At 45.1% G+C, this 24,519-nt stretch overlaps 6 protein-coding genes across 6 annotated transcripts; 1 reads left to right on the top strand and 5 right to left on the bottom strand.

The window, feature by feature from the left end:
* Positions 1 to 486: 486 nt before the first annotated feature.
* On the bottom strand, positions 487 to 1,287 carry DFJ58DRAFT_670469 (ribonuclease H-like domain-containing protein; the record flags this gene model as incomplete). Its single annotated transcript, XM_041382868.1, has 1 exon — positions 487 to 1,287. A coding segment is annotated over one exon (801 nt), but the record flags the coding sequence as incomplete, so codon positions are not given.
* Positions 1,288 to 3,351: 2,064 nt separating this feature from the next.
* Positions 3,352 to 4,338, bottom strand: DFJ58DRAFT_719299 (uncharacterized protein; the record flags this gene model as incomplete). The annotated part of the gene is made up of 2 exons (XM_041384599.1): positions 3,352 to 4,088; positions 4,179 to 4,338. The coding sequence occupies 2 exons, from the start codon at positions 4,336 to 4,338 to the stop codon at positions 3,352 to 3,354; spliced, it is 897 nt and encodes a 298-aa protein (XP_041236408.1).
* A 5,064-nt stretch (positions 4,339 to 9,402) lies between these two features.
* On the top strand, positions 9,403 to 10,593 carry DFJ58DRAFT_847474 (uncharacterized protein; the record flags this gene model as incomplete). Its single annotated transcript, XM_041393464.1, has 7 exons — positions 9,403 to 9,424; positions 9,526 to 9,584; positions 9,645 to 9,719; positions 9,774 to 9,797; positions 9,843 to 9,899; positions 9,996 to 10,085; positions 10,138 to 10,593. The coding sequence occupies 7 exons, from the start codon at positions 9,403 to 9,405 to the stop codon at positions 10,591 to 10,593; spliced, it is 783 nt and encodes a 260-aa protein (XP_041236409.1).
* Positions 10,594 to 14,776: 4,183 nt separating this feature from the next.
* On the bottom strand, positions 14,777 to 15,658 carry DFJ58DRAFT_735648 (uncharacterized protein; the record flags this gene model as incomplete). Its single annotated transcript, XM_041386673.1, has 1 exon — positions 14,777 to 15,658. One exon carries the CDS (start codon positions 15,656 to 15,658, stop codon positions 14,777 to 14,779), a length of 882 nt encoding a protein of 293 aa, XP_041236410.1.
* A 259-nt stretch (positions 15,659 to 15,917) lies between these two features.
* On the bottom strand, positions 15,918 to 17,114 carry DFJ58DRAFT_670462 (TPR-like protein; the record flags this gene model as incomplete). Its single annotated transcript, XM_041382866.1, has 2 exons — positions 15,918 to 16,468; positions 16,712 to 17,114. The coding sequence occupies 2 exons, from the start codon at positions 17,112 to 17,114 to the stop codon at positions 15,918 to 15,920; spliced, it is 954 nt and encodes a 317-aa protein (XP_041236411.1).
* Positions 17,115 to 18,918: 1,804 nt separating this feature from the next.
* Positions 18,919 to 24,382, bottom strand: DFJ58DRAFT_735651 (uncharacterized protein; the record flags this gene model as incomplete). The annotated part of the gene is made up of 16 exons (XM_041386674.1): positions 18,919 to 19,352; positions 19,403 to 19,632; positions 19,712 to 19,731; positions 19,785 to 19,991; positions 20,151 to 20,474; positions 20,534 to 20,619; positions 20,678 to 21,320; positions 21,361 to 21,416; positions 21,465 to 21,624; positions 21,653 to 21,745; positions 21,836 to 22,158; positions 22,211 to 22,286; positions 23,608 to 23,694; positions 23,743 to 24,016; positions 24,066 to 24,125; positions 24,174 to 24,382. 16 exons carry the CDS (start codon positions 24,380 to 24,382, stop codon positions 18,919 to 18,921), a joined length of 3,282 nt encoding a protein of 1,093 aa, XP_041236412.1.
* Positions 24,383 to 24,519: the final 137 nt, after the last annotated feature.

Raw genomic sequence — 24,519 nt, forward strand, 5'->3', positions numbered from 1 at the left:
ATGGTTCTGGCGAGGCTCCATATTTTATTCTGTGTTGGGTTGTTGCATTGTGTGAGGATGTGGTCCATCAATTCCAAAACTTCCCCGCAAGCCTGGCATCTGGCTCTATGTTCAAATGTGGGTATTTGTAGCTAATATTCACCTATTCTGAAAGCATTGTTTAGCGTTTTGTATATGAACATTTGTATATTTTTTTTGCAATGTCTTTATTTCTGCAGCTTCTCCATATCGCTTTATCCGTCTCGATTGTGGCGGTCATGGATTCAATAGTGGCTCTGGTCATGCTCAGTAAGCCTAGGGTTTGTCTGTTGTATTCTAGGTGTGTTTCATTTTTCAGTGCTTTGTATGCTAATTTTTGTGTTATATTTGACAGTTTTGCACCTTGCAGGTTGAAATTTCTCGGTACATACAGGTCGATGGTGCCTGTATTTTTTCGACACTCCTTGTTGGGCAAGGTGGTCTGCCTTTTCATTTCCTTCGATGCTGCTATGGCCCTTTACCCATTGGAAAGATGTGGTGGCTGGTCGCTGTCTTAATTGGTATGCTAATGCTTTGAAAATGGGGGGCATTGGATACTCCTATCCAGCCTGCATCTTCCCAGTCGCTTAGGTGAGTGGTTAGGCCATTGATTACATATTTTGAGTCAGTCATGATTTTGACAGGTGTTGATGGGTTTACTGATTGGAGCGCTACAAGTACAGCTACAAGTTCTCCTATTTGGTTGGAATGGTGAGTGCCCGGTATGCTTATCGCTCGGTTTAGTGGGTGATTGTTAGCTATCCAGATGCCTCCTCTGCATTTTGCGTCTTGTTTCCCATTGTTCATGCAGGATCCATCTGTGAAGATGGTGAGTGGGTCATTTTGTGTTCTTTGTCCGTTTTGGGGAGCGTGGAGGCAGTAAGCTGGTATATGGATGGGTCTGGTTGGGTTGATGAAGATGCAGAAGCCATCGGATAGGCTGTTTTTGATCGTGATGGATGGGTTGAAGGTGGCTTCTTGTAGTGGTTGTTTTCTTGCCTGCACATTTTTCTCTAGTCTCCTGTGCATTAGTGTTAGGTCATCTTTTCGTGGTGAAGAGTATGGGTTGTATTTGGGGAGGAGGTTGTGGAGTATTGACTCTGCTGTTGTAGCGCATTTGTGTGGGTTCTTACATCCTTTAGCCCGTCTTCTATGCATTTCATTGCATAGGCATGTATCTTGTTTTTGGTGTGTGTTTTGGTGGGTTAGTCGCCTTGTCATGTTTCTCAGGTCTTTTACTAACTTTGCATTGTGTGTTTGTTTTAGGCATAGGTTTTTATCTTATGATACATTTTAGGGGGGGCGCCATATGTGACTAGGCTGGAAGTTGGTTCTTTGAGATCATTGGAGATCTTTAGCGGTACACAACCTGGTGCAATGTTTTTTTTGCAGTTTTTGACAGTGTCGTGATTATCATTGGTAGTTTGTTTGCTCATTTGCCTTGTGTCAGAGGGGTCCAAGATGTGAGGAAGGCTCTTGGGTCAGACGTGTTTGTGGGTCTTCGGGTTTCAAGTGGTTTATCATTTCGTCAATTATGAAGGCCCATGTCGGACGGTGAGTTGATATGTCCATGTATGTTTTCAGCCACGTGATGTTGATGGCCTTATTTCTTGTTTTGATGTTTAGGAGGTCTAGGCCTCCTTCAGTTATTGGTTGTTCTAGGTGTTTGTTGCTGATGGGTGGGGTCCTTTTCTTGTTCCATATGAAATTTCTAATAAGTTTTGTGATAGCGGTTTCTATGGATTTGGCATTCCTTGTGCCTTCGCAAGGAACTGTGTTATGCTGCCAGCTATCATTTGTATGATTAGTTTTTTACCGTCTAGGGAGGGGTGTCCGAGTTCCCATCTTCTGAAGCTCTTTTCTATTTTTTCTAGGATCAGTTCCCATGATGTTGCGTGTTCAACATCATTCCCTATCCAAGCTCCGAGGGATCGGATTTGGTTACCATCTTGGGCTATGTGGACTTGTTCTTTCCATGGTTCATCTCTATTGTTTAGTTTTCTTGTTTGACTCTCGTTTTGTCGGTGTTCTTTGGTACCTATTGGTAGTATTTTTTATTTTTTTTGAGATTGAATTTTTCACCTGACGCTTGACACCAGTTTTGGAGTAGTTCTTCGAGGTCAGTGTAGCTGTCGTCGCATGTGAGGTATACTGTTGTATCATCTGCATACACATTGACTATGATTCTTTCATTCACTCCAGGTATTTGGTATCCTTTATTTTGGGGAGTTATGGAGTGCACATGCAAGTGGTTCAATTGCGATGTCGAAGAGTAGACATGATAGGGGATCCCCTTGTCTCACGCCTTGAGAGACTTCAAATGGTGAGCTTAGGAAGCCATTTATCGCTACTTTGGTGTATGCTGAGTTGTATAGGCTTTTAAATGGTATTGATGAACATGGGTGGAATGTTGAAGGCTTTTAGTGTTTCAAGGAGGTATTTATGGTGTATTTTATCATAAGCTTTTCTTGGTCGAGAGCTACTATTACTCCATCTTCCTCCATCAGGTCCGCGTAGGCGGTCATTACCTGTGTCAGGCAGATTGGATCAAAGATCGATCTCCCTTGGACGAAACCGCTTTGATTAGGATGTATTAACTGGTGAATGTGTTTTGTGAGTTGTATTGCCAGCGCTTTGGTTAGTATTTTATAGTCGGTGTTCAGTAGGGTTATGGGGCAGTAGTTTTCAATCAGAGTTCAGTCTTTTTATATATATAAAGGGCATATCCACCCAAGGGTGGAGTCAGAGTCTTTATGGACTCCATGTAACTGTATGTCGTTGATGACTATCATAAGGATTTTGATAATATTAAATCCTGGTTTTTCGTTTATGCATGTTTCTTTGTATTTATAATGAGGGTTTTTCCACAGTTCATAGGGGATTCCGTCGATGCCGGTTGCGCTCCCCGGATTTTGATGACATAAGTGCGTTCAGTATGCGCTCCTCCTTTAGGATCTCATTCATTTGGTTCGTTTGTGCATCTAGTCTCTGGTTTTTTGGTATATCTTTCAGTGTTGCTTCTCTTGCTTGTTTTTGACTTTGGTTTATGTTAGTGTTGGTGGGTGTGTCGGGCATTTATATGTCATTGTGGTATGTTTTTGCTATTTCTGCCATTTCTTCAGATTTTGTTGTGTATCTGTTTGATCCCGGTATTTTCAGGCAATGGATCATATCTCTTGGTGCTTTTGTTTGTTTATTTTTGACCAATACTTACTTATGGTTTCCCCTTGGGATGCCCATTGCACTTTTGCTTTTAGTTGCGCCTTTTTGTTTTGTTTGTTTTGTAAGTGATTTATTTCTTGTTCCATTATCACTCTGTTGATTCTCACATCTTCAGAGGTATCTATTTCTTTCAAGTTGGAGATCTTGCGTAAGTCTTTCGTTAGCATTCTGATTTGTTGATTTATTCTCACTAGATGTGTCTTTGTTGTTTTCTTTGGCCATGGCTGTGATTTTGTTTTTGAAAGACTTCCATATAGTTTGTGGGTTTGCTTCATCGTCTCTTTGTCTTAGTGCGTGGAGTTCCCTTTGGCTCTCATCGCCTATTTTAATGATTTGTTTAAGTAGATCTTCATCTGCCATTATTCCTATAGGCCAGGTCCGTCTTCCTTTGCCAATGTGTGGTAGGCCCGGTGGGGCGAATCTCACTGATACCATTTGGTGGTCTGATGGTATTTGGCTAACTTTTGTGTTCCAGTCTAGCATACTTTCTAGGTGTCGTTCGGATGTGTAGATCCTGTCGAGTCGTGACAGTGTATGTTGGTTGCTACTGAACATGAACAGTTGGTGATGTGGGTTTTCGTTCTGCCAAGTGTCATGTACTTTAATCTCTGACCTTAGTTCTCTTAGAGCGTTTATTGTGGGTTCATTGTCTAGTCTTGCAGGCGCACGGTCAATTGGGTTCTCAGTAAGGTTGAAATCGCCTAGCATGAAGTCTATGTCACTGATATTTGATTTTAACCATTCCATTCTGACTTTGTTCCAGAAATCAGGGTGTTCATGTGCATTGTTTGGTGCGTATATGTTTAAAAATTTGATTGTTTTATTGTGCCAGTTTAATGACATGATAGCTGCTCAACCCAGTATTAATATTTCCATTGTGGCGCTTGACGTGTTTGTTAACTCTTTGTTTAGGATAAAAGCTATGCCGGCTGAGCTACCGGGGCACAGTGGGTCACTTGTGTTGAGTACTCTTAGTCTGTGGGAGAAAAGGGAGTCTATTTGCTTTGCGTGTTCGTTTGTCAGGTGGGTTTTGTGTACACATAATATGCCTATTTTTTGATCATGCATTGTTTGGTTGATTGTAGTCCATTTTGACATTGGGCTTTGGGTGAGGTTAGTGGAGGTGCGTCCTTTTTATGTTCAGAGTCGCAATTTTGATGTTGGCTCGTGTTTTTTTTTTAATTTCATTCAGGGCCTCGTTTACCTGGTTTGGTTGTTGTTGTTGGTGTTGGGGTTGCCTTTGGTTGGCAGTTCCACTTCCGAAAGACCCAGACCAGTCATTGGAGGGCCACCCAGTGGTACGAGGTGGACCTCCTCCATGGTCTGGGAAGCGAGCACCGTGACCAACAGAGAGACCGAGTATGTGGGGGTGTTGTAGAGTGTTGGTGGTGATCGTGTTACCAAAGCTACATTACAATCATGATGTAGATTTAGAATGAGCATATCCTGGCTCATTGTCAGTGGACTATGTTAGCGTTTTCAATGAATTACAGCTCCCGTGAGACTGGTATCATGTACTAATGAAAACTTGAGCCTGTAAAGATATGATATTCTCTACGCCCTGACCAAGACTTCAAAACAAAAACGCTCAAGCCAAGCGCTCGAACCCATCCACGTGACTCACTGATATGGAAGGTGTTACCTTCCATATCCAAGTCACGCGGATATATTCCTTTGTTCCTTATGCTCATTATCTCACTATCGTCGACATCCAGCATGGCCTTGGTCTCATCATTACAACAACCTTCAACTCTCCTTATCTCGTTACTCTCATTTATTTTCAATTCGCTGTCTCCAAAACCGTCACTACTACACAACTCTCGTCAATTATAACATTCAGACCGCCACTCATTCATAATCTTTTTGTACTCTCCATTCATGCCTTCTACACTACCCTGCCAGGCTCAGCGCCACTCCCTTCTGCCTCCGTTTTCTCATAATCGTTCAGTCAAGATATACCCGAGGACCCTTGCTGTTTTGCACTTATATACAGCTCATGTACACTCATATCTAGCAGCAAATCCTATATTCAGATACCTGCTCCAAGAATGACCGAAGCCCTCTCAGAAAGTCCCCGTCTCCAGTCCTAGTCCTATCTATCTTTGTGTTACCTACTAACACGTCTCTCTTCTATCTCGTCTTGTTCGCTTTCCCCTTCAAACTCATAGTCAGCCTTACAAGCCTCTCGGCACGGCTCGTCCAAACCTAAAAAGGTATCCATGGTCTGGTGTGCACCATGCTTTTGTGAGGCAAACCTTGGCTTTCCTGTCCCGTTGTAAGAATGGTCAGTATATTTGGGCTGGGGTTTAGTGTTTTCCGGTTCATGCCTCAGTGGAAACAGCATTGTATCATCAACGGTTCACTTGTTCTTAGGGACTGGGCCTAAGACAGGAGCGTTGCCTCGGGTTGTTTCTGGTGGTTTTGTTCTGGTGGAACAACTGTGATTGCTGTACTTGGACTGGGATGAGGTGGGTAAGGTAGGTATGCATATATGTATCTAGATCAAGGACTAAGGGGGTTTGGGATGGGAGTAATGATGGGTTTGTTTGAGTATGTGTTGTTTTCACTATATCATGTACTAATGCATTGGGTTAGATCAAATCAGGTCATGTGCTTCATCCAGGTCTGCCCCCTCTGGCCCTTCCTGTCTGACGAGCCCCGGTATTACTGTTCCTGCCGCCTACTTTCGGGCCATTCCAATGAGGGATGAGTGGGAATGGGCACAGACCTCATGGGTGTGCGAGGGAGTGACAGATTTGACAGGCAAAAAGGGCCGTTGTGGTTCCACAGCCATTGAGGCTGGTTGGGTAAGTGAGTGTGCTTAGGTAACTTCTGAGATCAGTCCATGTCTTCGCATCATTTGTGGGACTAGTTGCGAGGATATTGAAGTGGGGGACTAATAGACCTCCGGTTATTTTGAAATCTAGGAGCTCAATGTGGCATGAGGAGATGAAGTCTTGGGTTGCCTTGAACTCATTGTCAGGTATGTGGCATGATGAGAAGAGTTTTCCTATGCAGTAGTGGGTCTCATCTTGGTTCCAGGTTTTGGTGACAGTTTGTAGGATGGTAGATTCATCCAGAGTTGTAAAACCGGTGTCCTGCATGATTTGGGAATCATGCATGGACATGACTACTAGGTATCCCCCTAAAAGACAAAGTCTGTTAGCTTAGTCCTCAGACTAGTCAACCCATACCTTGGTATTAAACCTTGGTCCAATAGTTTCAGTTTTCCCTCAGTGATTCATGAATCTACCATGTTTTGAAGAAAAGTCATATGTGAGATGGGAATCACATAATGACCTAGTTGATATGAGAAGCAAATTGAAGGTTAAGGTATTGCCTTTCCTTTGGCTTATTCACTTTGGCTAGAGAAACCCATAGAGAAAAGTTCAAAGCCTAACAAAAACCTATCTAAAAAGCCCACATATTGTGTACTATTATTTGTTCCATTATTTCTGAGTAGTTGTTAAGACCGTAGCTCAAGGGTAGACAGATCCGAAGGGCTTGGCCTCAGCTCATGCGCTGTGCCCCTTACCCAAGTATGTGCCCTTAATTTCAGAATGAAGTCCAGATGGAATCCGACGAAGTCCAAAGGACTTCCGGAGGCTGGCTACTCTAGTAGAGTGCTAGAGGACTTCCGGATGAGTGCGAGAAACTTCCAGAGGAGTATAGGAAACTCCGGAGGAGTTTCATCCACTGTATTAGATCTGAAGGCAAGACTTCCCAAGGTAAGTTCCCTAGATAGAAACACATAGGGGATAGGCTGCAAGGGACAGAGTCCAAAGCAGGATAGGGTAGGAGGAGTGGTCCGAAGGACAGGGTGTCTGGAGGTCCGAAGGTTAAGGCATCTGAAGGGTACGACGTCCGAAGGTTACGACATCCGAAGGTTACGACGTCCGAAGGTTACGATGTCCAAAGGTTACGACGTCCAAAGGTTACAATGTCCGAAGCTTAGGAGGACTGGAGGACCGGAGGTGTGGACAGGATTAGGACAGGAGGGGAAAGGCTACTATGGACAAGGTCTGGAGTAGAAACAAACAGAGGTAGACTACACTATGGTAGAGTCGGATAGATGGGGTTTAGACACAAGTCTCAGAAAGACAGGAAGTGCCGGAAAGGCAAAACTTCGGTCTTAGAGAATCAATCCCTAGACTTCAGAACAGAGACATAGGGGACAAATCCGAAGGTCCGATTTCCGGCCTAGGGAATCCATCCCTAGGCCTTTGATGGAAAGGCAGAACTTGGATAGACCAAAGTCCGAGACAAGAATGAGTGAAGTCTAAGATGCGAGAGAGCAAGTCTATGTTGATATTCGAACTAAGGAAACTTTACAGGAGTTGTACAGATCTTTATATACTGGAAGGGATCCGAGAGGATCAGTAAGCTGAACACAAATGCTATGTACAAGCATGTGGAAACATATTAGTACGTATGAACGGAACATAAGTAAATGAACTCGGATATGAACAGAGTACAAGGATCAATAAGCAAGACGGAAACACAGATAACCAAAGTCTGGAGTCAAGGGGATTACCATAAGGAGATAGACGCTGATTTAAGGTTTGGGCCTCGGATATGAGTATAGGTCGGATCCGGAGGTCTAGAGGTATCAGATGAAGCGTCTGGATATCGGATGAGTGGATCCGGAGATATAGGTGAAGACGGAACTAGGATAAGGATCATGGATATAGACCAGTAGTCTAGGGAAGGTAGAGTCCAAGATGGAATGAGCTCGGATCCGATAGGACTAAGGGTGGATGGAGCAGGCTTAGCTGCGGAGGTCCAAAGGTATTGATATATGGATGTACGAAGGTGTATGGAATCAAACCGATAGTGGACTGGAGGACTTGAAGGCATGGATAAGGGTATGGAGGTCTGGATGTGCATCCGGAAGGCATGGGAACATCATCGGACTAAGGTCCAGAATACGGGATATGACAGTAGTTTTCTCTAGTGTTTCTTTACTTTACTTTTCTATTAGGATGCTCTGACTAATCAGATGCTTCTAAAATTGTACCTACAGGATATGATGTCATAATGATGTCATAGGACTTCACACACACTCCTGCAGGTATTCTGTTGAAAGATATGATATCATACTGATGTCATAATGATGTCATCAATTCCAGAATGTTCCATGGAATTTGCTAGAACATTCCAATGACTCAGAGTGACTCAGAATGATGTCATTATCCCACCATGAATATTCTGGAATGTTCTTTTGCACCTGCTAGAACATTCTGAAGTCATTACATCACCTTTTTACTTACATAATATTCCCACACAAAATGTATATAAGGAGAGCCCATTCTCCCCCCCCAAAAAATAGGATCTCCCACTTGAACCAATTGAACTCTCACCTAAGAAGCTTCAGACTGAACAGATTGCTGCTTAGAAAGCACATTTCCTTTCTAAGTACTGTCCAGACAAGTGCAGGGACAGTATTTCCCTTGAGATTATGTAAGTTTCTCGCGATAGAAACCCAGTTTTGTGAGACCAGTGTTCTCACCACGTAGTGTTTACTGACCAACACGAGCTTTGGTCATTGTTGTTATTTGTGAGACCAGTGTTCTCACCAGGTATTTGTATATTGACCAACACGAGCTTTGGTCACTGTAGTCACATTTGAGACCAGCTTCTCGACAGTTTATCGTATATTCAGGAAACCAGTTCAAGTGTCTAGACAGTATATCCTAGACAATCTCATAGTTTCAATCAGAGATAATAAAGCTCCGGCTAAGTTAATCTAATTGATTGGTTTAGCAAGCCTCCCAAGAACTCACATGTTATCTACCATGAAAGAAGAAAAGTCGTAGACCATGTTAATCGAGGACTGGCAAGAAGTCTTATCTGGTGTCATTACATTCTTACACGTATTTATATAAGACCCTTGGTTATCAAGACAGCACATGGGCATCTCACTAAGCCTCATGTTAAAAACACCGTTCATGGGGAACAGATTTGAAGAACCTCCAAAATATTATGTACATAAACTGACTACAATTCAATTGTTCCTGAATACCGTCTGATGTCTCTTGATGGCGCTGAATTGGCGGCCTAGTTTGGATGTATTATAGATATGTACATAGTCTTCCATCGATGGTGCTCTGACTGAATGCCTCATGTTGAACTTTCAATGTAATTAAATATGCCCATGTTCTAATGACTAACTGCGGCCATCAAGGTATGTATTCCTCTTTAAATATGGCCTATATCGCTCATGTTTTACTCGGCCACTAGTATATCATGTCTATTGCTGTTGGATGACATAAAGATCCAGCTCAGGATTCCAGCACAAGTCATATGTTTATGACCCTGAGTTTGCTGGCTTGACCATGTTGTCTGTAAGTTGTTGTTTCTTCATTGTGCAAATCACACAAAATGTTAAATGTGTCTCCTGGCAGGGTTTGCCCACTTTCACCATCGACATCATGGGATATCTCTCCCTTGACCCTCAGCCTATGTTGTATCCTCTTTATGTGAGTACTTCTACGCCTTTCTAATCTATTCTACATATCTTAATATGAGTGCAGAGCCCGCCTGCCAGTCACGAAACTGTGGGTGTTTAATTTCATAGGTAGTATATATTGACATCCTCCCAGCTCAAGAATCATCTTTCTCTCGTTGCTTACATGGTGATGCCCATTGAACACTTTCCAGTTTGTGAAACATCTCCAAGTACTGAAGTCCCTGTTTTGTGCTTGCTGTATGTTCACTCTTGATTGGGCCATCCCCTCTACTGATCAGATGTGTAGGAACGTCAAGATGCCAGTCTGCCTTTGAATCTGCCATGGGTACGAGGCAAGACTGGCATCAATGAGGTCATGCACAGAGTGTATTGTCATGTAAGTCCACCTTAGTAAAATGGTACAAATATTGCATGCTACAATTCTGTAGGACAGCATTGCATGCAAGCACGAGGCGCACACAATAATTCACCATGTGGAGTTCCCTGCGGGTTTCTACTCCTCTGTTCCCAAGGTTTACTTTCCGAATGCTGATGATGACAATGACATTGTGACCCTATTGGACATTTTCGGGCAAGGTCGTTCCGTGGCTGACTCGTCGATTGCCATGTTCTGGAAGGAATCTACTGCCAATACTATGTCGGCTGGTCCTAGTAGTGTTCTCGGCACAATGCCCGCAGACACACAGGCATGGCCCAAAAGAACAGCTGCAGCTGTTCAATTGAACATACACAAGATCATGAGGGCTTGTCCCAAGTGGAGAAAAGCCCTTGCGTCAGACCCTTCAGTCATTATTTCATGTAGAACCCTGGCTCCTGATGTGCAAAAAGGCCCTAGAATCATGGCTGGCCTGTCACTGGCCGGAGCTTTTGTCTACAGCATGTAGAATCATGGCTGGCCAGTGTAGATATACAAATACTAGGATTTTAATAATTAAAGCAATAGCAGTTAGTGTTATGCCTATAGCATGTAGAATCATGGCTGGCCGGTGTGGATATCTAAATATTAGGATTATGATGATCAAAAATAGCGATAGCTAGCCTTATGCCTACAATATGTAGAATCATGGCTGGCCAGTCCTTAGTTCATAAATTGCATACTGGCCAGCTGACACCTATGACATGTAGAATCATGGCTGGCCGGTCATTGAGTCATAAATTGCATACTGGCCAGCTTACACCTACAACGTGTAGAATCATGGCTGGCCGGTCATTGAGTCATAAATTGCATACTGGCCAGCTTACACCTACAATGTGTAGAATCATGGCTGGCTGGTTGTTGAGTCATAAATTGCATACTGGCCAGCTTACACCTACAGTGTGTAGAATCATGGCTAGCTGGTCATTGAGTTACAAATTGCATGCTGGCCAGCCTACACCTACAATAGAGGGAATCAAACATGTCGAAATAAATTATGTTTTCCCATACATACACTGTACCAATTGATGTGGGGCGCTTGAGGGGGTCAAATAAAGATGTGTTCAAAATAGCGAAAATGTGACATAAAGCAAGTAGATAATCACCCATAGGCCAGCCATGATTCTACACATTAGAGGGAATCAAACATGTTGATTCTCACACCGATTCTGTTGTCGATTCTGTTGTCGATTTTTAGATGACAGAATCGGGTAGAATCGAGAATCGACAAGAATCATTGAAGCGGCTCTGGAGCCACTTCAACAATTTGTTTCATCATCGATTCATCAACATCGTGTTGCCATGTCCAATTTTGTAATTTCCATGTGAATTAAAATTGCGAAATATCCATTCAAAACATATCACAAAGAAATACACTGTCCCCTACACTATGACTCAAAGGGCCTACTGCTGTTATAACCCGCTAGCTGTACCATAGTGAAAGCAACAACCAAAAATGCACTTGCAAAGTCTAAGCCTGCTGATGTGAAAGCTAAGAAGCAGCCCACCAAAACAGGCAAGAGAGGATCAAAGGGTCGGGAAGATCATAGTGCATGACCTATTGTTCTGTTACTATTAGTATCCGACAATGCCCAACTACAGATGGACTGAAGAACTTACTTTTCAGATGCTAACTGAGATCACTGACAAAGCAGGTGCTATGAGCGAGAATCATGCATGATTCAGAGGCGAAGTTGCGAGTAGAATCGGGGGTGTTCAAAGTTGACGTCGATTCAGGTCAAAGAATCGAGCTGAAAATCGGACTCAGAATTGGTTGCGAGAATCGACATGTTTGATTCCCTCTGTTGTAGGTGTAGGCTGGCCAGCATGCAATTTGTAACTCAATGACCAGCTAGCCATGATTCTACACACTGTAGGTGTAAGCTGGCCAGTATGCAATTTATGACTCAACAACCAGCCAGCCATGATTCTACACATTGTAGGTGTAAGCTGGCCAGTATGCAATTTATGACTCAATGACCGGCCAGCCATGATTCTACACGTTGTAGGTGTAAGCTGGCCAGTATGCAATTTATGACTCAATGACCGGCCAGCCATGATTCTACATGTCATAGGTGTCAGCTGGCCAGTATGCAATTTATGAACTAAGGACTGGCCAGCCATGATTCTACATATTGTAGGCATAAGGCTAGCTATCGCTATTTTTTATCATCATAATCCTAATATTTAGATATCCACACCGGCCAGCCATGATTCTACATGCTATAGGCATAACACTAACTGCTATTGCTTTAATTATTAAAATCCTAGTATTTGTATATCTACACTGGCCAGCCATGATTCTACATGCTGTAGACAAAAGCTCTGGCCAGTGACAGGCCAGCCATGATTCTAGGGCCTTTTGCACATCAGGAGCCAGGGTTCTACATGAAATAATGACTGAAGTATGTGAGTATAGGTCTGTTTCCCAGCTCTCACACAGCTCTGAGCAAAACCTTTCACAGAGATAGTGCGAAACCCATATTATGGATATTTCTCAGGGCTAGTCTACACCTTGACCATTTTAGGGCTCTACAATAGGTTTTTGGCGGTCAGTGGTGTACATGTTACTTGTGGGACAAGGTTGCTGCCGGCGGAGCTCGGCCTTTATCTAATAGTATATAATGGGTTTCAAAGTACACAGTGTGCATGTGTTTGAACTCCACAAAAACAAGAATATATATTGATATTCAAGCTCCGCGTAAAACATTCATGTTACTAATCAATCCTATCATGGAAAGTATCCAGTATCACGGAAGAGATAATTGATAAGCTACTATTCTCCACCGTCCCTCCTGATGCACATTTCAGAGCATAAAAAGGTACTAGAGGCCCTCCGAGAAACAAACAAGACTCTTCAACTTGCTCGGTACCTCGAGCTAGTAAACATGTTAATGGATGACGACTCATCTGACTCTGAGTCATCCAACAAGTCTAGCTCAGATGAGTCGGACTTGGACTTGGACTCTGGCTCTATTGATTCTGATCTATCATCAAATATCAACATGGATTCCATAAGCTCTTTTGATACCTGGATGTCGCTTGACTCTGTCTGGAATGACATGCCGGTATCCTCCAATCCAGATTCTACAGAAGCCTCTGGACCCATGTTCAGTAGCCAAGTCTTTCTCGACTTTAGTAATACCATCCAAGCACTTCAAGATGAAGTCACTAAAGCATGTATGCTCATTTCACGTCCTACAGCCACCCACGCACCGCAGCTCCATCTACTCAAAGAGTGGACATTGGAAAATCCTCGGAGGTTCCGTCGCAAGCTCCGAGTCGATCCTGATGTGTTCGTAGAACTCATCAATAAAATCATCCATCATCCAATTTTTTACAACAATTCTAACAATCTTCTACTACCTGTTCCCATTCAGCTGGGAATATTTTTGAATGCCGCTGGCCACTACGGAAATGCAGCAACTGCGGAAGACATGGCTGATTGGGCAGGGGTTTCGGTTGGAACAATATACAACTGCTATCGGCGTGTTATGGTTGCAATTTTGCAGCACCATGACAATGTCATCCACTTTGACCCACTGGAGGCTAAAGACCAGATTGAGATAGATCGAGCGAAAGACTGGGTTGAGGAACGTACATGTCGGGAGTGGCATGGTGGATTTTTGTGTGTTGATGGCACACCTTTCAATGTGTACCACAAACCGGGATGGCATGGAGAAGGTTTTTTTGACCGAAAATCAAATTACTCCCTGTCCGCGCAGGTAAGTCATCTAGAATAAATTAAAAATTCATCCTGACTGTTAATTTAGATTGTGATCATGCCCCACAACCTCCATATTGTCGACTACGTGATTGGGGGTCCCAGGAAGTCTGCACGACGCTAATGTGTTCTTGAAGACACGAATTGCACGACACCCCGAGAACTGTCTGGGAGCAAATGAGTGGATCTGGGCAGATTCAGCATATGCATCGCGAATGTGGTGTGTTGTTCCTTTCAAGCATCCAGTGGCTGGTGGTCTGAGGCATGATCAAAAAAAATTCAATACACACCTATTGAAAGTAGGCCATTGAGTATTTTGAGACGGGTATATGCACTCATACCACAATTGAAGGTCCAAGTTCGATCCGAACACTGCTATGGGTCTCTTGAATGACGGTTCCAGTCCCTGCGCGACCTAAGAATCCAGATACAGTCGCAGAAAGACCTCAGCTATGCGAATATGTGGACTCGCTGTTGCCTCATTCTTCACAATTTCATTATCGATATTGAGGAGAATATGGGAAAGAAAAGCTCTAATCATCACTTTCGGAAACAATCACAGGTGCGAGGGGCCAGAGATGTAGATGATGAGGACGAGGATGGCAATGGTGATGAAGGATTTATCGGAACAGATGGACAAATTTTGCAGAACACATTGATGGGTCGTTTGCTTCGTAGCCGCAGAGTTTAGGTGCAGTATACATTAAGAACAAGTCTGAAAGATGACATGTAGTAGTAGTACAGCAACGTGATGAGTATCGAGAGCATGATTAGCAAAAACAACAAGCACTGAAGACAAATATAAGCACGAACTTGAATGTAAACAGACGGCGACAGACACACAAAAGCAAGCATGATATCAATTAGCCCCATCACCTAAACCCAAGCCACACTCCATTGCAAGATGACGATATTTAGCTTCTTCAAGTCAGATTTCCAACTCAAGTTGCCTTGTCTTGTCTTCGGATATGGCACGTTCATGATTGAGATTAGCCATGACCTGATGTGAGTCATGTTTACGCTCAGCATGAGCCTCGCAAGCCTTCAACTCCTTGGAAAACCTAGCATATTCGAACTTCATCTGCTTGCTCGAGGCTTTGACATCCGATTTATTCTGCACATGGAGTAGGAGGGAGTCAGAGGCATCAGCCAACTTCTTTGTAACATCTGCCCCAATATTATGCAGCTGCTTATGAGACTCTGATGTTGAACGAGAACCAGATGGTGATGGGCCCACACTGCGGTGAGTAGAGGTGGCTGGGCTTCGACCACACAGAGCACTACCACTCGCTTTATGAGAGTGCACTGTCAAGGATTTCATCACACCCTTGATGCTCTCACTACCAGATGACTCTGGCTGAAGGTCCATGTGACCAAAGCCATTATTGTCATCGACATCTTGTGGTGGAGACTCCCGTGCGATAAATGTGCATAAACGAGCCAGTGCAGAATTTCTCGGTGGAGAGTCAAGTGAGATATCCGGAGGCTGATTGATGTTGCTTGGGGGAGCTGCAGGACCTGGAGTTGAACATGTGTGGTAGTCGAGGGGAGGATTTAAAGGGAGCAGTGGTGATGTCATCGAACTTGGAGAATCAGTGCCTGAAATTTGTGGCAATGAAGAGGGGATGGAAGAAGGGTCACGATGCTGCAAAAATGAGGGTTTGTTGGAAGAGCTGAGGTCGTTGTAGAGGTCATCATCACTGTCGATAAGTGAATGAGAAGTTCCAGCAGCCACTGGAGAATATTCCGACTGGCCAAGTGGCTGATTAAAAATTTCTCCTGGCTTGAGCTCCTCATCATCGAGATCCATCTAGGGATTAGCACGGGTAAACCCACGGGTGTCCAGAGCCCTACCCGCACCCATACCCGCCATATACCCGTACCCGTGTACCCAAGGGTACCAACGGGTACGGGTCTTCATACGGGTATCGACGGGTTGCGTGGGTATGGCAGTAAACCCATGGGTATGAATTCCAACTATGCTAGAAAACAAGTAGTAACTACATATTAATAATAGTATCTAAATCTAAGCCTTCGTCGTTGCTTCAGTGGTGAAAGCGGGTGGAGAGTCAAGTCGCGAGTGACGATGGCTGATCTGTATGACCGACCAGGCGCAAAGCCAGCGCTTCCGTGTGAAGTGCAATAGCCTCTTCATTGTTGCCTTGGTGGCAAAAGCGGGCGGAGGGTTGAGTTGCAAGGTTAGTTAATGACATGGACCGATCTGCGTGACCGACTGGGTGCAAAGCCAGCGCTTCCCTGTGAAGTGCGATAGCCTGATCCAAGTCTTCGCCATTGCCTCGATGCTCAAAGTGGGAGGAGAGTCGAATAGCGAGGTTATTTAATGATGAGGACCGATCTGTGTGACTGACTGGGTGCAAAGCCAGCGCTTCCCTGTGAAGTGCGATAGCCTGATCCAAGTCTTCGTCATTGCCTCGGTGCTTAAAGCGGGAGGAGAGTTGAGCGGCAAGATTATTTAATGACTTGGACCGATCTTTGTGACCGACTGGGTGCAAAGCCAGCCATTCCATCTGAAGTGCTATAGCCTGGTTCAAGTCTTCCTCATTGCCTCGACAATCGAAGCGAGTGTGCAGCATTACACCCAGATTGCCCAGCAATTGCCCTCATGAAGCATACCCAGCGTTGTAGTATCCCAGTGCATCATAATGAAGGGATATCACTTCATCTAAGGCATGGGGATCATCTTTCTGCAAACACCTCTCTACTCGATGAGCAAGTTGATTCGACAATAACGGAAACATGGGTGCGGTGGGCCGCTCCTGCCCAAGATCATTTGTATTAATGCTTTTAGTAGAATATAGAGCGGTTGTGTCAATTGCAATCAAAGCTGCTCTGTAGATGTGACTGTTGGCGTGGCAGACATCAAGGACTTTACTCACTAACTCTCTAGCTGCATCAGCATCCGTTTGAAATCCCCGTTTTGCGAAGCGAGATTGCAGAGCAATGGCAAGATGGAGCTGGGTGATGGTTCGGTCCGGATGATCAGTGGGACGCAAATCAAGGGCATCTTGAAACAGATTGATAGGGATGTCGAGGTCGAGGTGTCTTCCGCCAGCTTGGCAACTGAAAAACTTTGCAGTAGCTAGATTGAGCAGTGCTGCAGGGCGGTAGGGATGGTCCATGGGGCAGAGATCCGAGGCGCGTTCAAAGTGGTTTATGGATTGGTCAATATCCTTACTGTTCCGCGTCCTGCGGTATCGCGTGAGAAGACGATGTCTGGCATCCGTCTTTAGTACTAATGCATCCATATCGCGTGATGTAAGCTACACGTTACAAGCTCTCAGGATCAGAATGCTAGATTGCATTGATCACTCACAGTAGTCACAGGGCAAAGAACTGCGGCGTTGTTTTCATCAGAATGTCGCTGCTCCTCTTCGTTGTTGCCTCGATGGTGAAAGCAGGTGGAGAGTTGAGCTGCAAGGTTATTTAATGATGAGGACTGAACCGCAGGCCACAGCAGTTGCCGCAGCAGACGACCATATATGGAAGTGACGGGTACACGGGTCACGGGTCTCAAAATCCCAACCTGCACCCGTACCCACCAGTACCCGTACCCGTGACCTGCCGCGGGTTACCCGTACCCGTGCTAATGCCTAGATCCATCTCATCAGCAGCCTGCAGCCCAGACTTGGGGGTCTCTGTAAAAAAATCAAGTGCCTCATTGGCAAAGTCTTGACCAGGATCTGCAGTCAAGAACACTGTATTATATGCTGGGTTTGTCCTCCACCATCTGTGGAGGTCAGACCACCACGGGAATTGCTGAAGAAGTTGAGCTGGTGCTCAATCTCAGAATATAACAAACAAAAAAAGAAAAGCATGTTCGTACCAACAAGAGTTTTAGTGCAAGGATCTGCATTCAGCTCCTCAATAGACTTGAGTCCAGCCCCCATTTGACCAAGCTCCTTGTTGAAGGTATTGTTTTTTTTTTGAAGCCTAACATATCTAATCAATCACGCCACCAGTAGAGATGAACAAAATCATAGCAAACATACAAGGTAAACCGACTTTGAACAGGTTTGATAAAGCTGAGAGGGTGCTCTTGATATAATGCACAAATTTGTGGGTCTTCATCATCGGCAAAAATTGCAGTAGCCAGCTGCTGGATGTAGTTCTTTTTCTGGGTGGACATCTGCTGTCGTGGTCATCCCTCATCCTTTGCATCTTTTGCTGAATTGGAGAAAAGCTTGATCTGACCTTCATCATTGGCCTTGCACCACTCAATCAGGCGAGCAGTGCGTGAGGAGTGCTGTTTCTCCCGCTGGATTGCTGGGATCTTGGTAGGTGGTTGTGCTTTGGAGGGTTGGGAGGAAGTAGGAGCCAATCCACGACTGCCCCCACCTCGAGCTCTACTGGAGCTACTAGCTCGATGTCCACGGATGGTGCCTTGTGTGGCCATAGAGGTCAGAGATGCCTGCGATGGACAGCGATGACGACGTTAGTGATCACGGCCGGCACACAGTGCCGTCGGAGTTTAAATTATTTGCATTCATCGATTATTCCGGCGTTGTTTGCGGCATATGCGCCAAACTTTGAAACCCATTTATGCCCTTCTCACACACCGGCGGTTTCAGAGTTTTCCCTTAGGCAAGATTTTGATTGAAATGAGAATGACAAATTAGTCATTCGTACATTGAATTTTATCACTGGATTAATGGCAAATTTCGAATGACAAAGCACAAATAACACATTTTGATACCAATTTTGAACTATTTAAATGCATGAAAAACTCGAAAATTTTCACTTTTCGAAAAATATTGGTTTAAATGTTAACTTGTTCGTCCAAAGATAAATGCGAAATTTTGAGCTGCAGAAAAATGTTCCACACAATATTATATAATAACGGACGTGTTGCCACGCCGGAAAATTTTAAATTTACCTTACGTTCAAATGAGTTTGAGAAAATGCGAAATTTAAGCAATGGGGAATCTTAGTGCGCATTCATTGGGCGCTCGGTGGGCGCTCGGTGAGCAGTCATCAGGTATTCGTCGCGCAGGGTGCTTTCGTAATGGTAATGGTATTGAACGGCAAGGTAGTGGTAATGGTATAATGGTATCACATAGTAGCGCGTGACTTCTCCACAAGACAGATCTGATCAAAACGTAAAGTTACCAAGGTAGAAGGAGTAACTGCAATATCCACGGTGTTCTTCTTAAGGTTGCACTTAGCTATAGTAGAGATGGAACCGCGATGACTCCCATCTAGAACAATACACTCTTGATTTTTTTTGCGAGGAGGAGCTCGGCTTAGATCTGTGATCGGTATGTGATAGTGCTGAATGGCGGCGCCTGCACCGTTCGATGAACAGAACACTGCAACACAGCCCTCGGGGGCGGGTCCATTCAGACCGAGGAAGGGATCAGGGCAAGCGGTTGACACAAATCGATTGTGTAGCCTGCCTCTCATAAAGGAGGGCGAGACTTTTAACATCACGTGATACGTGGTGAGCTTGGAGGAAAATTCCTTTTTCATTAGCCAAGCTAGCGGGCCTACGATAAAATAAGCAAAATGTTATGGATGGCTCCCCGGGTGGACTCACCCTCTTCGAGTTTCTCCGATCGAGAATCAATGTTATCTAGTGTGTCGCCAGTATCGACAGTCCAGGGATTCGGATCGGCAGTCAAAGTGCTGGGATTAATGCTGGGCAAAGGACTGCTAGCCTGATCATCGGGGCTGGTGGTCCAGTTGGTCCAGGCGGATGAGGACGTGCCAGGAGCTGCAATTGCAACCGATGAGCTAGAGTGAGCCTTCTCAGGTGGGGGGGTGACGCTTCGAGGTTGTGGGGCTAGGTACGATTTTCTCCGCATCTCACAGAAAGACAACATGTCTATTCCTTCGAGCATCGTACCGTTTAGTCTCCTTCCGTACCTAAACACACATATGAGCAATTAGTCCGCTGTGAAAATACGCGTGCTGCTTACCTTGTGGCAACATTCTGGAGTGGGATTGTAGTGCGTTGCTGCCCATGCACAGCAAGTGTACATTTCTCTACTGGCGAGGCTGTAGAGCGTAGCTCGGTAACCCTTACGGTCACCCCCAATGATGAATACTTCTTGGCCGATGTCCTGTTTGAAGGAATCCAGGCTGGCGTTGTGTATTTTCATCGCGAAAGAGATGGGAACATCAACCTGCCAGAAGTCAGTTATTCATAGATATACATAGGTTGAGGAAGATATTACTGACGAGTGAATGATCGATGTCAGAGAGTAGGGTCAACGAGCATTCGGAAAGTCGACGCTTCGCACGATCCCTTTCGTCTGATATTCTGGCCCACGGGCGACTCTTACAATGTCTCCAGGTTTGACATCATAGCCCTTGTCTTTCGTGAACTGTAATGTCTGAAGGTGTGGGAGGTGTGTCCGCCGAACTACTGCAATGGGAACCGGAATGTACAATGTTCCGTCCTGGAACCACAGAGTTCCTCCTCCCTTGGGCAGCCAACGCACGATGCCACACTTGCCTATATGCTCCCCCACAAGTACTTCTACACAATCCCCTATTTGAATCGATTCAACATCAGCGGGAGGTGTAAAAAGTTGCTGCGTTGGTGGTCGTTCTTGCCGCGTGTGAGTCAGAGGGCGCTGGTCCAGATAGTACTTTGAAACTTCCACCTGCCATGATGCATTATATTAGATGATTTCGCCAAATCTGAATTGAAATAGACCCTCACCTCTTCCTTTGAGACATCTTGACAAAGACGAAATATATCATCTACCATTTCAATAATGTGCCCCTCCACACCGAAGTATGGACCTGCTACAACTCGAAACCGTGTCGCCGATCCGAAACATGCGTTCTATGTCCTGCAATCGACATTCTACTTCCTTTCGGTGTCCACTCAAGCTCAAATCCAAGGTGGCAGAACCGACAGTATGGTCGGTTGAGGTGACCATCCCGACTTCTGAACTAAGATCTCCTTTGACGATCTTGGCCCAATCGCCTGCGTGCAAGAACTGCATCGAAAACGCAACAACAGTGCTCTTGAGGAATGACTTGTCCCATCCGGATCGCAAATGGAGTTCAATGTCGTTAACGTGAGGGCAGACGACACGTTCTAGGCGATCGCGGTGGAAGTTGTGAAGTAGGAGGCCCATGTAGTATCTCTCTCCTTTGTACTTGCAGCCTATAACTTCGTCATCGCGATAGATGTTGGAGACCGCGTCCCCGTTCGGAAGGCGGGATCGGTCGAGTAGACACCGAGATCCTCGGGACATGGGGTATGGGAAATCTCGTAGGGGAACCAAGACCGCAACCAAATCATTCGGCAAATCAGAATCGAAGACTTGGGCTATGTCGCCCTTATACTTGCCATGCTTGATCCTCACCCAAGCTGGAATGGGAAGCTTGCTGCAAGAACGCTCGACCATTTCACGTTCCTCATCCGTTATGACGAGATATTGTTTCACGGCGAGGTAGAGCGAGAAAGGAAGCGAATCTGCGATGGTTTTGGGGCTGTCCTGCCACCACATACAGCTGGCCAGCTATCCAAGCTGACACCTTGACGGCAAATTTTTTCCTCCGAAGGTGTGCAGCGATATAATCTGTGACATTTCCTGTAATTGATGAGTTACGAATGATATGACATCGATAGAAAGACTTACGTTGGACATGGAGAAGATACATCCTCCCGTCCTGCAATCCAGCTAAAGGGATGAGGCCAGATATCGAGGTGGGAATAGTCTGACGATCTTGTGATGGGCTAGGTTGTGTGCCTTCGAATCGATTCGTGATTTCGTTGATAGCTGCAGTAAACCTGGCGGCCTGATGATAGTCCTGGCAAGGAGGTAACCTTCCAGGGCTCCGAGGGTTTGTTGTGGTTCTCTTCCTCCTCCTCCTCCTCCTCCTCCTCCTCCTCCTCCTCCTCCTCCTCCTCCGTCGTCGTCTGCAGCAGCCAGATCGAGGTAGGGATTTTTCGACTGATACAGTGGCTGTTTAGCATGTGAAAATAATATAATCAAATACTTTCGCTTACTTTGGCTCGTCTACGTGAACTTTGAATGCGCGCACTGGTCGATCGCCTGTCGGCCATGGAAGAATCCTTGGGAGCGGATAAGGCTGGATGTATGTGCTTTGCCTTAACAGCACGTAGGTTTGCCAAGGCAAGCTCGTCATCACCGTCACCCGAAAATAACGCGTCTCGGGATTCCTTCCAATCATCTGCGGAATATTGATCGCCGAGGTACGATAGTAGAGCGTCTTCCATCTGAGGATACGTCATGTCCGTGGTAAGGAATTGCTCTAAAATCGCCCATGCATGCTTATCCGCTAGTGGTGTTGTCGGTATTGTCTGATTCCCTATGATTCGCTCATGAATAAATCTATAGGGCGATATCGTGTTGCTACTCACCGTCATCAATTCTGATATGCTTCGAGGTAGGTGCACCATCATTGGATGCGGCACGTTTGGCCATGGTTTCTGTAGTCTATAGAATAGGTTCAGCATTATGATAACGCGAATTGGAACATCACATACTAGATTTGATAGATTCAATAGCTAAGTCTACGTAAAGACTAGTAATACTGTTCGTATCGAGGTAGTTGTAGCGGAAAGAAAACCATGAAGGCGCGAGACCAGTATTTATAGTGAACGACTGCAGTGTGGACCACAGCGGCCACAGTGGACACAGCGAATTGTCTATTATGCGGGAGGTGGACCATAGCGTTTTTTTGTTCTAAGTATTGTTAGGTCCACTACTACTATAATAATATTCTGCACAAGTACTATCACTATCAATGTATGGGAATCGGAAAAGAAAACCACTTAAGGTAGACAGAAGCCATGATATACAGAATGACTATAGATTGAAACTCAGCGGGCGATGCCGGTCTGGCAGTGGGCGCAAAATGGCCACTCGAATTTCTGGCGGAGTTTGATTATGTAATTATGTAGCAAGGCGTTCACTATATAGCAGGCGTTCATTCAGTGAACTGGCTTTCTTTCCGACTTCCATGCCAAGCTTCGCTATGTTCGTAGTGTAGATAGTGTAGAGTTTGTATCGCAATGTATTGTAGAGTAGTGCATTAATTTCGCATCAATGTATGCAGCTGTAGCGTGTCTGTGATGGACACTTGCATTCCGCCGCTCAAAGTCTGGACGTTAATTGCCAGTCAGAATGACCGCATGTCGCTCTTCTTGCAGCGCGTCTATGTTGGACGCCCTGCTTTCCGCCCAAAATTTTGACAGGTAAGCATGCACTTGATATATTTAAATGGTATCTAATGTTAATTGCCGGTCAGAGAATGACCGCATGTCGCTCTTCTTCGCAGCGCTGTCTGTGTTGGACGCCTGCTTTCCGCCCAAAATTTGGACAGGTAAGCATGCACTTGAGATTTAAATAGTATCTAACGTTAATTGCCGAGCAGAATGACTGCATGTCGCTCTTCTTGCAGCTTTGCTCGTCCACCATGCCTGTGATTCATTCCTGAGCTTCGCGATCGCTCCAGTTCTTCACTTCTCTGCACCTCAATATATTGTTCTACCAAGGAACGGATGTCAGCATTCGTCAAGTCACTCGTTCGAGCCCCCAACTTTGAATACTCCCGCCAGACATTTCCCAGCAATGTGATCCCCGATGTTTGACCAATCCACTGCATTCTGATTAGTGAGTGCTTCGCATCCCATATTATGACGTACTATATTAATGACATATGCTATTATCACCATTGCGATAGCCAGCTGGAGTACTCCCCGCATGAAATTCTTGATCGCTGACCCCAGTGGACGGTTGCTTGGCAATGTCGCACGTTGCGACACCAGATGGAGATGGTCGGTTCTGCGTCATTGGTAGATGTTGCTCCAAAAATCAGGCTATGGTGCACGCTGTCATACGTCTTGTATCTGTCAGACTCACATTCCATTAGTTGATGAAAATGCCTCACCGTTACAGTTTGCGCTCGCCCCCTGTCTGCATGTTGCAATACTTGCCTAAGGGTACCTTCATTCTTGTCAAAAATATGAATAGTTCCTGCGTCACTGCCTCCAACGATTAGGGTAGCCTGTTCACCAAAAACGACCTGCTTCGGGAATGTCTTGGTTGGGTTGGTATTGTAGGTACGGATGCATGCTCCATCTTCTAATCGATGCAAGCTAAATCCGTTCATCACGTTGTCGATTAGGAACAGTGTTTGAGGGGCATCCACAACAGCGTGCCCGCTTGGGTAGATCAGTAAGTAATTTTGACTTGCCTGATGATATCACTCACATCATCGGTCCAGCCTTGTTTGTAGCGATGACAACGCCGTCTGAGCCCCGAAGCGTATGTCTGAAATAACATTGGACATGTACTGATAATGTATGGACGTGCACCTACATCTCGCCGTCATACATTCCGAATACAAGCAAGTTTCTACTTGCTGTTCGATTGAAGTTGACACTACGCGGAATGGTGGTGGAGAGCTCAATGCTGAAGACTGGTACCAATGGTCCTTTGAAGTCGTATGTCCATACTTGAACTCGTTTGTCGCGTGTTCCACTTGCAATACGAGTGTCGTCGCCAGTATGGTCATAGGTGAGACACATGATCTCTTTACCCGTTCCAATTCGCCTTGACACTTTTGCATTGAAGTCTTCTAAGCCTTGTCCTTGCTGTTGCCAAATGCATATAAAGCCCAGTCCTGTGCCATAGCATAGTGTTTCGCGCGTTGCTTCTTGGCGTG

This window comes from Suillus subalutaceus, assembly GCF_016647625.1.
Source record: "Suillus subalutaceus strain FC151 chromosome Unknown DFJ58scaffold_223, whole genome shotgun sequence".
In the NCBI taxonomy this organism is placed as follows: domain Eukaryota; kingdom Fungi; phylum Basidiomycota; class Agaricomycetes; order Boletales; family Suillaceae; genus Suillus; species Suillus subalutaceus.